General features: G+C 43.3%; 1 protein-coding gene across 3 annotated transcripts in view; it reads right to left on the bottom strand.

Annotated features, from left to right (window-relative positions):
- cacna2d2a (calcium channel, voltage-dependent, alpha 2/delta subunit 2a) overlaps positions 1-16,295 on the bottom strand; it is a 160,726-nt gene that overhangs the window by 64,862 nt on the left and 79,569 nt on the right. For 2 of the 3 annotated variants that reach the window (XM_022207975.2, XM_022207976.2), the window contains exon 5: positions 942-986. The exons of the other annotated variant lie outside the window; for it this stretch is intronic. In XM_022207975.2, the coding sequence (XP_022063667.1) occupies positions 942-986 (45 nt within the window). The remainder of the gene's footprint in view (positions 1-941; positions 987-16,295) is intronic. 3 annotated transcript variants of the gene reach the window in all.

Raw genomic sequence — 16,295 nt, 5'->3', positions numbered from 1 at the left:
GAGTATTCATCGGCTACTGTTGGGGTTTCAGCGAGTGGGTGACCTCTGCCTGACTTCTGTCGTCGTTTTTGGGTGGCTGTGGGGTCGGTGATGTGGGGGTCAGGGGTGTGTCACCGTCTCAGCCTCAGTGTGCCATGTTAATGATGACCGATGTTCTCCAATTAGATGTGCTGACAGGCCCTAAAGCGCTGTGTCATTAATCACGAGAGTGGCGTGCACAAAGAGAAAATCACACCATGATTTATTGCTCCTCTGCCTCCCTTTCTCACTCTCTTCCCATCTTTTTTTTGTGCTTTGGTGATCTAAAAGGGATACTTGCACTCCTCCCTGAAACTTAATCAATCAGCGTGCATGGGCCTCCGAGCGTGCCCTATCCCAAGGAGGAACTGCAGCCAGAGTGCCGGTGTGGCAGAGACCGGTGATTTGCGGGGGAAAATGCGTCACTTGTTCTACTGGCCTTTCTTTGAATGTCATTCATATTCTTCAGCATGAATGACATGCATGATAGAAAAGGTTCCCTATTATATGGAACTGTATTATGATGTTTCTGTGCGAGGCGTCTTGATGGGCACGGAGGCCTGACAACCCGGAGTTCAGATCTGCAGCTGACACAGTCGTGGTCCAAGAGGGGGAAGAGAAAACTCTGGAAATTAAACCGGGGGAGGACATCTGAAATCACTGTCACATGCACGTCGGCCTGCCCCCTGCTCTGTCACACCAACTCACCATATAGCATTGTCACCTCACTAACGCACACAGACAGCCCAGGGGGCCCATGACTGGAGGGGGGCGGGCATCAACATCGAGAAGGCCGGGGAAGAGGGGGTAGGGTGGGGTTGCAGGATATGGTGGCAGGGGTAGGAGGTGGAGCGGGTAGGATTTTGGGGGATTTAAGGCAGGCAGACGGGTGGGGAGAGAGGAGCAGTCCGTACTGTACTCACATAGTCTGAATCCGCTTTGGAATCGTAGTATGAAATGGCATTCTCCTGTGCAGAAAAGAAAAGTAAAAAAGAAAGATGAGAGAAGATATAGCAGCGCCTATATCAGCCCCGACCTGTGGCGGTAAGCTAGAGAGAGTCATGGTTATATTCAATCACACTGTTCAGCATGAGAATATAATCAGCATCACAGAACACAGGAGGAGTAGTGTGATGTGCAATGACGGTCATGAAAAGGCGAAAAGAGAAGAGCTGCAGAGATACTGAAGGATGTGTCGCATCTGGCCGATGCTTTGGTTAATGTGTGTGACATGTTCGAACCTGTGTTGGAAACACCGTCGGAACATTTTCTTGTGCTGTGGAAAACTGCTGTCAGGTTGTGTGGCACTGTGGTATGAGTTCAGATGTAACATGGAGCAAAGTGGTTTGCAGAAAGAGCAGAATAAACTCAAAATATTACTCTCTCTGGGAGTCTTATCAACTTCAACTGGTTGTGTTTTCAGTCGAGGCAAACAGCTCTCGCAGGAGGGAAGAAACAGAAAGAGAAAAAGGAAAAGAATGAGAATTTATGCCACTATGTTACACTATTTTACTCTAATTAATCACTGAAATTTCCAGTCACCAGCTGAAGCCCCAGATTCGGCCTTGGACCACCACGCTTTTATCCTTTACCTGGCCCCATACCCAACACGTTAGCCTCCTCCTGCCGTCCTCTTGTCCTCTGAACTGGCGTACTTATCTCCCCGTAGAGGCAGGCGTGAGGGCGGGCAGGGGCTGCGAGCAGCGAGCAGCGTCCGTGTGGCCTGCCTCATTATCATGAGGAGGCTGGCTGAGGACGTGCTCTCAAGGGCACCACAGTGACTGCCTCGCCCTCTCTGGAAGAGCTGTGGTCATGGTCTGATGAGGGAGGACGGCTGACAGAGAAAGTCTCCTGTACAGGTGTAATAAGTCTTACACAATGACTACTCAGCCTCACTTATTTTCTCACAGATTCTCGTCAGCTCTCGCTCAGTTCAACTGTTTTACTCCCTGTTTTTGTCTCTCCACTGCTGCTTTCTATATTTATTCAATAAGTACATACACACCTACATCTGCAAGTACTTTCTTTCTCTGTCAGTCCCCCTACATCTTTCATTCAGTTCCCTTCAGCATAGAAGTCCCTCTACAACCAAGGTCTTGGCTAGCCTCCAGTCCTAATCAGCGAGTCAGTCATCAGCGCAGTCCCAAACAAGTCACCAAAGAAAAACAGTATGATCAAAACTCAAGCTGACACTGAACACTGGGCGCACGGGCCTGGACGTGGATTGTCTCTTTGGGAAATAAGAGAGGACAGGATGGAGGAGGAGCAGAATTTGCCCCCATGACACATCTCCTCAACTTACCAGCACTCCCTCTGCCCCTCCAGCTCTGTCAGAGATCAGGAGTGAGGATGGAAGGAAAAGGAGCTGAGTGGAGGGATCAGAGCAGATCGTTCAGGGAGTACACTGGGTTAAGTTGGAGGTTAGGATGGAGGCTCAGGTCGGGCTGATATGAAGGGATGAACTGAGAGGAGAGAGATGGGTGGCGGTGGCAGTGGGTGCAGTGGGGAAAGAGCTGCCAGGAGCTAAAAATAGCCCATGCCTCTGCAGAGAGAGAAGAGAAATAGAATGAGTGTGAGAGGGAGAGAGAAAGACTATGGCAAAGCAACAGTGTTGTTGTGTCTGCCAGCAGGATTGAGCTGGAGCCCAGTCCTGCTTAGACTGGTCGCTCGCTTCTAAAGAGTTTACTCTCACGACTGCGGCATTACAACTCATTATTCAGGACTGCTTCCTGTAAAGAAATGCTTAGTTTCTCACACCCAAGGGGCACCGTTCAGCGTCCTTACTCAAACACCAGTACGCTAAAATGACCACACAGTACTGAAGAGGGTCCTTAGTATGGGGTCCAACACTCCAGTTCCCTTCTTCAAAATTCACCATTATTGCTGCTCTTCACTCCAAATATTACAACAAAGCAACACTCTGATATAAGTAGAAAAAAATCCAAGTTGCATATGCTGTCATACCACCAAGTGATCACTGGTTTGAAGTCCATAAAAATGGTGCAGTCACTAGATCTCTACGAGACTTTGGACAGCCCAACTTACCACTTTCATCCAACACCAAAAGAGATGATATTTTTAGAAGAACAGTGTTCATCTTTTCAGGAGTTAACCAATGCGACTTTTCTGGTAGCTTCAACATTGTTTGGTGCTGTCTTTTTTTCACATTATAATTATCACCTATCTGTACTAGTAACGCCACAGGTGTTGCATCTATATGCACCGCTGAACAATGACCCTCATTGACCCTCATGGTACTAAACCTGCAGCCTGCGTATTCAATGAGCACCACCATCGTAGCATTAGCAGCATCAGCTAAAATCTCAAAAAGAAACACGGGATGGTTGTGGAACACTGGGATTTTCTGACAGTAAAATAACTTAATATGCTATCCCTAAAGAGCAGCACGGATCCTACTCATGAATGCAGCAACCACATGCAGGCATGCACAGAAGAAGTGGCTCCACGTTGGCGAGTCCGAGGCCACTGCGACGCTCTGAGCAGTCACCAGGGTAGCACGGCCATCTGCTGCGACTGGTCACAGGTCTCTACGGGCCCAGGGTCTGGGTTAAACACACATCTGATACAACACCCAGCCAGCAACACTAATCTCCATGCTCTGTGCACCCGTATAGTTCACACATACAAATACACAAAATACCAGCTCATGTGAACAGATGCTAATATAAAGTGTGAACATACTAAGAATATACATATAAACACGTGTGTACAGCTTGCATGTATATGCACCTGGGCTTAGGTACAACATATGCACACGTAGAAACACACAAGTCTGAGAAATCCCCACTGAAACAAAGTCCTATCAGTAAATTAAATCTATCATGCTGAGTGGACCAACAAATTCCAAACAGGAGACAAACACTGAGGTCAGGTGATGATCTCCAGCCCCTCCCAGACATCAATCTTCCCCTGCTCATCTCGCATCTCCCGCCTCTCCCTCATCCTTATCTTGATCTGCTTCCTCACTTCTCCTTTTTGCCCCATCTCTCCTACACCTCTCCTCCTCCTCCCTGCCCTGTCTTATCTTCATCTTTCCCAATCTCTCTTTCCTTCAATACCAGCCTCCTCTCGCCAATTTCAGATTTCAGCAAAAGCAGCAGCGCGTAGGTTAGATGCCTACTGTTGCCATAGAAACCGCCCCTCTGCTCTAGATTACAATGTGACTTTGTCTCCTCGCCAGGTCTACAATGTCTGCTCGGTTTTATGTCTGACCAGATACACGCCTGAATATCTCGTTTGGCCGTACGTCTGTCTGACTGTGAGGTTGTTCTCCTGCCAGCGTGTTTTCTTGTCACCGGTGTGCGCTTCATGTTATTTCAAAGTCATCTTTTGCTTGTAGTTACGCATTTAAACTTCAAAATCCGCTTTCAGGTGAGGGTCGGAACCTTTAAAGCCGAAAATTTCATCACATTGACATCATCTCATGTCTCTAATCAGACGCTTTTACAGAGGGGGCCGCATTCTGACCACGTTTAAAGGATAGCGGGGAACAGCATAATCCACTACAACAATATGTGAAGAGGACCTTGACAGATGATTTATCCGGTAAAGCATAGGGTGACAATACTGACTGAAAAATGGATGGTACATATAAAAAGCTGTCATGTGTAGAGGTACATGCTATGACTGAGCACGGTCACCGGGGCTAAATCTTTTGAGTTTGAATCCGTGAGCTCCGTGAATGTGCTGGCTGAGACAGGTTGACATTTGAGGGCGAGACAAGCGCTCCATCATGGGTGGGGACAGATTACAGTCATATTCATATCTCCTCTGGACACCTGCTAATGATTCTATAATTACAGAACACACTCTGTGCCTCTGCCGTGCCCTGGGGTGCACACGAGCATGCAGTCTCACACACACACACACACACACACACACCCCTCTATCCTGGCCCCGATAGTCTAGCAATCATTCCTAGCACCAGTTTCCCTAATGGAAGCTGACATTATATCAAACACAATAAAGGATTTCATTTACTGCTCTTCATTAACCCATGCACATCAGCCCATAAGGTACACATCAACACGCACGCTTGAACACACATGTACAGCTTGCTTAGTGTGGAATCTCAACCAGAATAAAGACAGAAAATCCTCACAATGTGATTTGACTCCAGAAAAGCAGCTTGTAAAGTTTGCAGCCAACATGTTGTGGAGATGACTCCTTTTCTTATCTCCTCACTTCTAATTTCTCTGCTTGTCCCTCCCTCCGTCTCCGTTTCTTGCCAGCATCCCTGTAGTTCATCTCTAGGTGTCAAACGCTACAAAACTACGGGCATTTAAATGAGATCAACACTCACCATACGACGTTGGCTGGACACGCTCTACACTAAGAGTCCTCGCACACTTCACCTCCAGCACACACGCAAGCAAACAGATGCATTACAATTTACATACGTGAAGAAAGAAATGACTGACATTCAATTTCTTCCGGAGAAAGGAAACACATACACAAGGGTGTTCGTACTAAAATGGGGAAACCTCGAAATGAAATCGCAATACGCCATTAGAAGCTAATTTGTTCAGCTCATTCCCTTTAGTTTCTATGACCTGCAGGATTGTACTGGTGTCAAAAGATGAACTCATGAAAGATGACGCTCAAACAGACGCAAATTAATCAGACATGTAGAAATTTGTCAGACATCTAAAAGCCCTTTGACCACTTTGATCTTGAATTGCAGGGGTTGCCTGTGAATAAAATATTAAACATTGTTCTTTGATGATGCCGTTCTGATTCCGGCAATTTTATCTTTTTCCACTGGGTATAGACATTTCGCTTATTCGCACAAATGTGGGGGAAAAAATGCATGTGGACACTTGTAAAAAAAAAAAAAAAACAGCATACAGTGTTGTAATGTGTTCGCCAGAGAACAATGACGTAATTATAAACTTATCGTGATGGACATTTTCATCTATTTATTTTCTACTCTTATCATGGAAAATTACAGACATGTGTGTCATATTTTTGTCATTTATGTTTTCCTTTTAAAAATATGGCAGAATTTGTGTTCCTAAACAGTTAAAGTAAGAATTACTGCCAATGAAACACTGCTGAATATTACATTTTTCTAAATAAATGACAAAAATGCCGATTTCTTTTTCCCCTTCTGATCTACAGTGATCACATCAAGACATTACCTCATAGCTGAGGTGTATACTAAACTAATATTTCTGTACTAATGCACCCATAATTTCAACATTCTGCATTTAGGCAGGGTATATTACAAAACTGTTTTCTGAATATGAATGAAATTTAACTGACATAACACAAAAAAAAATCTATAACAGTCTTTGAACGTAAGTTGTTGCAATTGATTTTCGGGAGACATCCCTTTTCCCTTTCATTGTCGTCATCCTGAAGGTTTTTCCTCCCAGCATCTCAGTCCTGAAAGCGGCCATTTGGTGCCCTGTCACATCACTTTACAAATAAATGCAGACATGTTGTTTGAGGTGTCTGGTCCTGAAAAATATGGCTGTTGTCTTAAGCACTTGAAGGTTACCAAAATGCCTCTTTATAATGTCAAGTCAATAAAGAGTCAACCAGCATATTGGAAATTAAACTGTTGGCCTGGAAGAAAGGGAAAGTGAGAGAGGGGGAGAGCTACTGAGCTGGAGTGAAACTCCGATAAAGGAGTGCATGACGGAGGCCTTGGGCGCGGCTGCCTCCCTCTCTCGCGCTCTCTCATTGGCATGCTCTGCATCTCCAGGCTTTTAAGCGATTAGGGAGCTGCTGAGACCATGGCGTCCAAGCATAGCTCCATGCAGATGTTCATTTGTATGCCAATAAACAAATGTGCCCCCAGATTAAAGCTCCAATACACAGTGCAAATTCAGCAAAGTGAATGACATTCTCCATGCACATCTCATCAATGTCTTGCTCCTCTTCAGACAGAACGGCCATGCCTCCTCCTAACTGCACACTCACTTCAAAGACCCGCACAAAGATGGGCAGCAAACCAAGAGATAGAAGAAGGAGCGAGGGAAGCAAGAAAAGAGAGAACAATTGAGAAAGAGAGAAGACTTGATTATGGTGACATTAAAAAAGTAGAATCTTAAAAATAAGGTTACATATGCAATGGTTATATTTCCTGCCCTCAATTTCGCCAATAATTCTGCAATTTCTGCCATTTAAACCTCTCTTTGTAAACATCCTGCAGGTCACAGAATCCTATTTTTCCTCCTCTTTTCCTCCCTCTCTTTCTCTCCCATCTCTGCTGTGCCATCTCTTTCTTTCAGAGCCTGACACTTCCCCTTGGTAAAAAGCAGTTAAATCAGTTTGTGAATATTCCAATCCTGCGATAAGGAAAGCAGGCTTTGTCCTGCTGCACTCTGGGTAATGCTGCTCTCCATTGTTGGCTGACAGGGCTCCATTGAGGAGCAGGTTTTAATGCCGATAGCATCACCACCCTGCATGGACACAGTGCCAGATAAAAAGCCTATCCAACATGACACACACATGCCAACACCTCCCAAACAAGGCCCCAATCTGATCATCACCGCAGAAGCAGGAAAGAGCTGCTGTAACACCAAATAAAGACAAATAAGATAAAACAGGCTGTGACAATATTAACGGTATCATTGGATTCCAGAGGGATTTGATAAAGCAAATACAATTATCCACGTCACACATTTTACGGAGTGGGTGGCCGCGGTGACCAATCCCAGCGATCTGGTGCTTGTCTGGACCTCCCCGTCCAATCACACTGCAGCTTGGTGTGACACTGGTGCCCCACTTATCTGAGTTAAATGTCTCCAGGTTCCATTTTTCTTGGAAGGCTGAATGCAGCTTTTCATTTCGCGGATGTTTTTCAGCCATTTTACCACCGTTAGTCCATAGAGTCCTGGAAAGCCGCCACCCCCTCTTTACAGGCTGACAGAGTGCCCAATCAACAATCAGCACCGGCCAAAGGAACCCTGTTATTTTCGACCCCGTAATCATTTCCATCAGATGCCTTGCTGTCCCTCACAACGATTTTAACATTCAAATGACAAAAGGAAAGGAAATCCTGCTTTAACACATCTGCAGACAGGCCCCAAGGACAGCAGGGACAAAACACACCAACAAACCCGAAAACCCAAATAGGTATCTTTCCTGAGCGAGAATAAAACCATCCTCTCACCAGTCACAAAATGACAACCTAGCTGCTCAGATACAGCACTTTCCCAACACATCTTGTTGGAGTCAACCAACCCCAGAAAAAAATGCAATTTTCTTGCAGCTCTGCCTTTTAAATAGGAGGAAAATACAATGAAATGCGCTTAGAGATGTTGATTACTTTGATTTATTCAGTGGCAATGCCCATCACCACAGTCCAGGATCATTTCTTCCTATTGCTTCTCTTGTCCAACTAGTAGAAAAAATCTAATTGTAAAGACTTTTACAATTATAGAAAAGAAGAAAATTATTTTAGAAAGTGAAACAACTAAATATTTGACATTTTTCCATCATTGATGACTTAAACAAATTATCCTATTTATTTATTACATTAATTAGAAATTCAGGATTTGTGGCTCAGACCATGAACTACAATGTCTTCATATTGTCTCATTATTGTTGATGTCATGCCATTTTTTAAAATCTATTTCACTCTAAATGAAATAAAAGCAATAAATGGCCAAAAAACTTGTTGCAAAATATATATTTTTGTCAAACAGATTAATTTAGCACCTAATAATTTAAGCTCTCAGACAACATATCAGTACGTAAACTAAAAGCCATCAATACAGAAAAGTACATCTCAAGTTCTTAACACTCCATTTTTATTTCTTTTTCATCCCCTGCTCTGACCACAAGGGCCACAAAGCCGCAGGTTTACTCTTTAAAATAACATTTCATGGGTGCTGGCCATGTGTTCAAATGGGAAAATCAAGGTCTGCAGCGTGGCTTGCTGGATTTCTCCGACTATTGATTCCCATCTCCTGTGAGGCAGGGGGATCGATCAGTGGGATTTAGACATGGGGGCCACTTTCTCAGCCCTCCCTCCTGGCTAACACTCTGCATCACAGTTGGCCAAACTCCTCCTGACAGAAGGCTTACTGACATACTTCAACTTTTCTTTCTCTGTCTTTTCTTACCTTAGCATTTATCATTACCTGTTCTCATACTGTAAAGTTTCTTCAATTCATCTTAGACTTCACAATGTCCCCCTGCTCAAGTGCAGAAGAGCATGTTTTTTCATCAAGAGGTGACTCTTGAGGCAGCAGTGAAACATTAGGAGTATAAAATGTGGAGGAAAAAAAGCCACGGCAAGGGAGGTAGAGAGAAAAGAGTCAGAGCAGGGAAGAGGAAAAAAATATGCGAAGAGGACATTTCTACCTCAGAGAGCACCACTTAAACAAATTACAGCCGTCTGCAATCAAGAAGCTGAAATTACCAAACCGTTGGGTCACCACAGCAACCAAAAGTCTGATCAAAGATGTGAGCGGCACTGCGGTTGATAAAAACTGAAGGGAGAAACCGGGAGAGGAGACAATGAAGCGATGGAAGACCTCATGAAGTGAGAGAAGCTCCAGTCAAAACAGAAGTTGAAGCTTTTCTTTTTGTTGGTGTGTTAGTCCAGTTTCTACTGAGGCACCAACACCATCGGACACATTTGAGAGCTAAAAGACTCCCTTTAAAATGCAGCTAAATTGAAAACTGTGTTGGAATTTTACTCCATATAGCCCCTCCTCATTTTTCCCCTTCCAGTGACGAGCAGATGGAAGTCCGTTCCATGGCTCAGGATTCGGTGATAACACTGTTTATGAGTTCCATTACGTGCTCGGCAGGCTGCGAGCGCTCTGTCTCAGCACAGCCATGAGGAAGTGAAAAAAATATATTGCTCACAATGAAAATAGATGCAGGTTTTTGTGATTATACAATGTGGCTATGCTTATCAGTGTTTGAAATAAGCACTGTGCATTTAAAAACGGCCCAGGTGGCTGTATTCCAACCTCCTCCTCCATCTCAGGCCTCTGCCACCGAGATCCTTTTGAGTTTTGGTTGTGCCGGCACAAGATGGTTAGCAAAATCTTTTTTTTTTTTTAAGAAGAATGTCTGCAGCTGAATGTGGAAATGAGGGATGAATATGCAGCTCAGGGTACACAGTGCTGGCAAAATCAGTGACAGATAGAAAACCAGCACCCATCACTTCCAGATAAAACAACACTCGCTTGCTAATTATTACATTATCCAATAGCAAAATCCATCAGAATTGGAGGATGAATATTGTTTACTATTTAGAAGTATGACAAAGGTTCAGATGAACATAATCTTCGATTGGTTTATTTTGTCTAATGGTAAGAGGGAGCATTAAAAAAATGTCAAAATGCGCCAGAGAGAGATTTGCTACCAAATATTAAAAAGCATGTGCCTGGAGAATACCATTTCTCCCCGTTTTATCAGAGACGATGAGAGATGAAAACAGGTGTTTGGCGACATTTTCAGACAACCAAAGAAAAGGAAATAACGGTACAATGAAGCCGTAGTAATAGTAGGAGTATAAAATTACCATGTGGACAGCAGAGCAGAGAGCTAAAACAAAGCCAGAGTGAGGCATCCTTTCATTTCTGTCTATTTCACCAGAATCTGAATTTGAATCTGTCCAAGGCAGCCCTCATAAGACTAATGTATTCTGTGGCTAATGGAGCTGGTAGCTTCGAGGGCTGGGCTGAGAGTTGCCACAATGATTCTCACTCATTTCCTCTGAAGGGCCAATTATCTCAAATAGAGGCATTATGAAAGGAGCCGAACTTGGTCAAGTGAACAAACCCTAGCAACTCTCGCTCCCAGCACTTCAGGTCACGTCACACCTCTGAAGGGACCTATTGGGACTTTAGGGCGGCTAATATGGCTGAAATATTGGCTAAAAATAGCTTCTATTGATCCATGCTAAAATATAAGAGAACCTGTGAAATATCAAACTTAAAGGACTGCTAAAGGATGATAGGTGCCACCAAAGACTACAGGAACTAGGCAGGGTGAACACTGGAGGCTGCAGTAGCTGTTGAGTGAATATTATTTGTGGGTTTTATAAAAGGTACTGATGGAGATACAAAGACGAACCACAACATTAAAACCACCTGCTGAATATCATCTCTGTCGTTGGCAAGTGTCTCCTGTGGATCCTGAGGGTTATGAGGTGGGGAATGAATGAAACAGGCTTGTTCCAGCTTGATCAAATTAGCATCTGGGAAGTTTGGATGCTGGTCAACACTAGAGCTCTTTGTCGTGTTCCTCAAGGCACTCATTAGCTTTGTTTTCTTAGTGTGGATAGCTCAATGACCAACAGCCCTGACTTTGGCACGGGAGATCAGTGGTTCAACGGAATGACGCATTGGCCTGTTGGAAGATGCTGCCGGCAATCAGGAAGTGCTGTTGCCATGGGTGGGCTGTGCTTGGTCTACAATGATGTTTAGGTGGGCGGAATGTGTTAAAGTAACATCCACATGAATGCCAGTACAGAAGGTTGTCTGTCAGGTTTGATCATTGCCTTGTGACAAGATGATCAATATTATTCACCGTCAATGGTTTGAAAGTTTGTGGCAGATCGGCGTACATGTGTAGAGAGCGGGAAAGAGGTCACATGAATACCACTGTGTTATGTATGAGAGTGGGTGGCTGAGTGCAGATGAAGAGACAGAGGCAGAGAGAGGAGAAGAGAAAGAAAAGGAGAGATTGTGTTGTCCTATGATGAAAGGCTTGATTGATTAGAGAGTGATGATTGCAGTAAATGGCCTGGAAGATGGTTCCATCTCTGTTTCCCCGTTTTCTCCATCTCTTATACCTTCTTCCCTCACTCACTTGCTTTCTCACTTACACCTCTCTCTCTCTCCCCCCTCGTTGCCACCCTCCTCTCCCTGGTTTCATCATGGCAACCCATCAACGGAGTGCCTCTCTCTCTCCTAATGGCACAGCTATTAGCACTAATGCATTTCAAACGTACAGCAGCTGCCACATCACGATCTGAATGAAAGGACATGTCTTCCTCCAATCTCCACAATCTCTGTCCTCTTTCTTTCTTCCAATCTTGTGTCTCGGTTCCAATGTGGTGCACTTCATGTCAACCCTTCCTCCAGATATGCGGCAGTGGTCGTCAGCAGCGGCCTCTATCAGTGGCTGATAAAAATGGCGTTAATAATATATTGCTGAATATATCATTAGTCTGAAAGTGATTTTAACCAGAGACAATTTTTCATTTTGTAAATTTAGCAGGGTAGCTGGGTTTTGGAATCGTTTTACAAAGTTGCCAACTTGCTGAGTCTCACAAAAAGTACTTTGTGTCATTTTTATATCTCTGGTTTATCCAACCTTGTCTTCATCACTTAATGGGGTCAATAGCAGCTCTTTAAGCCGACAGTAACTTATTTTATAGCTCGCTGAAATAAGCTGGGAACACAATATGAGCATTGTCCAAGCTGATATGGCAAACCTCCAGCGCACACACAGGAAAATGACCATTCCTTTGGAGCTGCTTTTCTGACCACCTGAGTTCAGCATTTGACTGTTTTTGGTCTCCATTAGGTCTTACTATGTTCCGCTATAACGCTATGTTCACCAGCTCATTACTGACTTAGTGTGTTTCTGATATGCTGCTGCTGTACAGGTGGACAAGGTGGATACAGTGAGTTTTTTTTTCAATTAAAGCGGCTGCTTACTCTGAAAACTGGCATTGAAGGTGTGGACATAAACAGTTAGGCTGGTACAGAAATACAAAACAATGAAATGATGAAATGAAAGACACAGGGTGAGGTGGGACTGCAGAGTGGGGTGCTACTTATTGTGGATTCATTGCAACAAGCACACTCAAACACGCAAGTAGTAGTAGTCATGTTATCATCACATAAAAACATTGATTATAGGTAGGGATGGGCTATAAAGCTGGAAAACTGGATTTTAAGTCAAGTCAATATCAGTTTGTATTCATTTTTAAATTACTGGTGTTATTAAAGGTCGGCAAAAGTGTGTATTTTAAATGTAACCACTTCACTATTTATCAAGATAGGCTGTGATTTTAATGTGGAGACAACAACAAAGCATAAAATAGGATAAAGCCATGGAACTGAACTTTGAGTTGTTGCTATTTTTCATGGTAGTTTGCATCTGATGCATTCATGTGAAACAATAAAGCAGTATCTTTCTAACAGTTGTGTTATTGTACTGAGTGTCTATCGTGGTACAGTAGTCTATTGTTTTATCTCCCAGACCTAATTATAAGTGCTTTAAAGCTTCCAATAGATTCTTATTCAATCCAGACTTCGTAAAGTCACACATTGAAGAAGCCACATTGACACGATTCAAAAAAATGTAAATAACTGTAATACAACTGTTAAATAATGTATGCTTGTCCACAGGGGGAGTAGTAGTGCTGGTGAATATATAATTGTTGGAATTTTGATCCTGCTGTCTTTGTGAAAACGTTTGTAAACCAATGCATCAAATTTTCAGCATTAGTCATTTCCTCTGAATTCACAGACAGACATGACCTGAGATAAACTGGGCAGAGCTCATCTTTTAACATTAACAGTGGCTCACTGACACACAGATTCCATTAGATATGTACACTGTCTTATTGAGTCATTACATTGAGATCAGTCACAACAGTAATTCCGCATATCTCCTGACACATCTGTATTGGTTGGAATTCATTTTACACTACTGTATCTATAAAGACATTACAGATGTCACCAGACCCTTTTATCATATACAGGGTTGATATGAATCAGGAACTTCAAGGTTTTGCTCCACAACTAAGAAAACCTTACACATGCTGGTATTTCAACCTTCCTCAACATGTATTTTATGGCTCGCTTCATAAGTTTAGATAAGGACAGCTGTGTTTTGAAAAATGACCTTATATTGTCGCTTATTCACCAGCACCAACATTTCCCATAAACCCTAACTGGTCATAACAGCTTGATAGAAGAGATTAAAACTATCTCATGTATGTCTGTAATAAAGAATGACAGAGATGAGTAGACACAGAGGAAGCTCTGTGACTTCAGACTTCTTCGACAAAGCCGAACAAAAGGAAGGCATTCAGTTAGTTGTTTGGATTTGGGTGAAACCAAGTTACCAAGAAAACATGGGCGGTGGATCATCGTTTCCAAAAGTCTCAGTTTGAGCTTGTTCAGACTAAAATGCAACTCTTGAGTTTTCAAACTAAAACAGAATTTCCAAAAGGCTCAGTTTTGGCTCCAGCTAAGAAAAAAAACACAGCACTGTGGATACTAGGAGTACAGTAGCAAAAGTCATGTGTTTTAAACCTAAAACACATTTGTGTTAATGTAGATAGAGTTTAATTTAAAAAAATGGGCTCCTAAGGTCTTGGTTTGGAGGGATATATTTGTTTAAAATGGTCTCGTGGATGGTCACTAGAAGACGAACATTTTTGGCACCTAAGTAATATCCATGAATGTGACTGGCTCTTTAGTAGGCCAAAGCTTATTCTGTGCCAGTGTAAGAAAAGGAATACAAGAAACTCATGTTATCAGCTCATGAATTAGCTGAAGAATTCAACAGTAGTCAACTGGGAATTTCTTTGGAGCCATAAATTTTATTTTCCATTTAGTAATTTTTGCTCCTTTTATGTGATGGAATATGTTTTCACCTCATTGTGTTTTAAATGCCTAAATGTGTTTCTACATTAAAATTTTAGTGTTAAGCCAAGATGCTCCATGAATCCCTTCACTGTAAATGTAGCTTAAAGTTGCCACCACTGGTACTGTGTTTGGTGGTGTGCTGGGAGAGAAAACATTAAAAGCAGCAAAGCATTTCTACAACTACTTTGAACTGGCAAACACCAAGGTAATCATATCACTCACAGAAATGCCTTTCTCTACAGAAAAACATTTAAATGGCATCCCAAACACCGCATGAGGCTGTGGTCAAAGCAGTGGGACCCAGCATTGTTTCATGACTTGATTTTGAAATACAAAAATTAGAACCGAGTCAGAGGCTGATGCTCTTCGCTTCGGCTGCCAGTTTTCATTTTGACCAAACAAAGAAGAGTTGTGATATTTGGCTCCAAAGTTGCTGCTTCTCTTTTGTCCCTATGAGAATAGAAAAAAAGCGGTGAAATGACTGTGCTGCCTTGGGATGACTCTGTTGCCAGCACAATAGTCGAGTGTCACAGAGGGACGGGCACCTGACCTTGAGAAATCAGCGGCAATCCAACACTTTAATGTCTATTTCACACACCATTTCATTCCAATGGATTTAAAACCCTGAACGACCATCTCAACAGTTGTTACGATCAACATTTTGACATCCATAATGTCCAGCAGTCAGGATGGTCAGACGCTGGCTCCGCAGTCACTCCAGGAAAATGCCTGAATGTGTGCGTGAGAGAGAGAAAGAGAGCGGTCTTCCCATCGCTACGGTAACAGCTGCGATGGCAGCCGCTATGAGGAACAGGCGTGTCATTGAGTTTCTATGATGTCACTGGTTTGGTGAGGCAAGCAGATGGGCTGGGCCAGGTACAGAACCTGCCGTTAGTAAACGCATACAAATAAATACCGGCTCGCCGATAAACGCAAACAACCACATTATGCTTTTCGAGCATGTGCGCAAACACACGGCGCACGCACAAATTCTATCAAAACGCACCGTCTCTCATGCATAAACACCTTTTCTCCTCATTTGACAGACTGCTCCACCCGCTAGTTTAAGATGCGACGCATTCCTCCTAATATGCCCAAAGAGCATGCAGCCCTAATCTAATTACAGTGTCAGTCAGCAGAGTGTTCACCCAAAGAGAAATTAGGAAAGCAAAAAATCTACAAACAAGAAAAAAAAATATCTTCCTGCAAGCATGTGGCATATCTACCCACCACCACCACCCCCTCTTTGTGATATTTTTTAATGGTTTCACACTTACCCCTGCTGAGATTTATTACCTGGCCTAATTATAAAGGCAAATGAAATCAGCTCGAGACGTTATGAACAGAGAACCACTATTAAGATTCATTTGCAGTATTTGCAACAATATGGTATATTCTGTTTTCATGCCTGACACATACAGATAAGAAAAAAAAGGTACATGAATGTGATCGAAGGGCACGGGGGTGGGGATGAGGCTTGTGCCTGGACAGGGAGGTGGAAACAGAGGAGAAAAGAGCAGAGACAGAGGGACAGCGGGGTTTTGTTGGAGGAGGGGTGGATTAAAGAGAGTGCTGGCTTTTCCACTTGAGGAGGTATTGATGCCATATTGGATGCAGCTACTTATGAACAGGTGTGCTGTGTGTGGCCACTGTGACCCAGGCTCCACTTCCTGC

Source organism: Acanthochromis polyacanthus, chromosome 5 (assembly GCF_021347895.1).
Source record: "Acanthochromis polyacanthus isolate Apoly-LR-REF ecotype Palm Island chromosome 5, KAUST_Apoly_ChrSc, whole genome shotgun sequence".
Taxonomy (NCBI): domain Eukaryota; kingdom Metazoa; phylum Chordata; class Actinopteri; family Pomacentridae; genus Acanthochromis; species Acanthochromis polyacanthus.
This window is presented reverse-complemented; position numbering and strand designations above follow the sequence as displayed.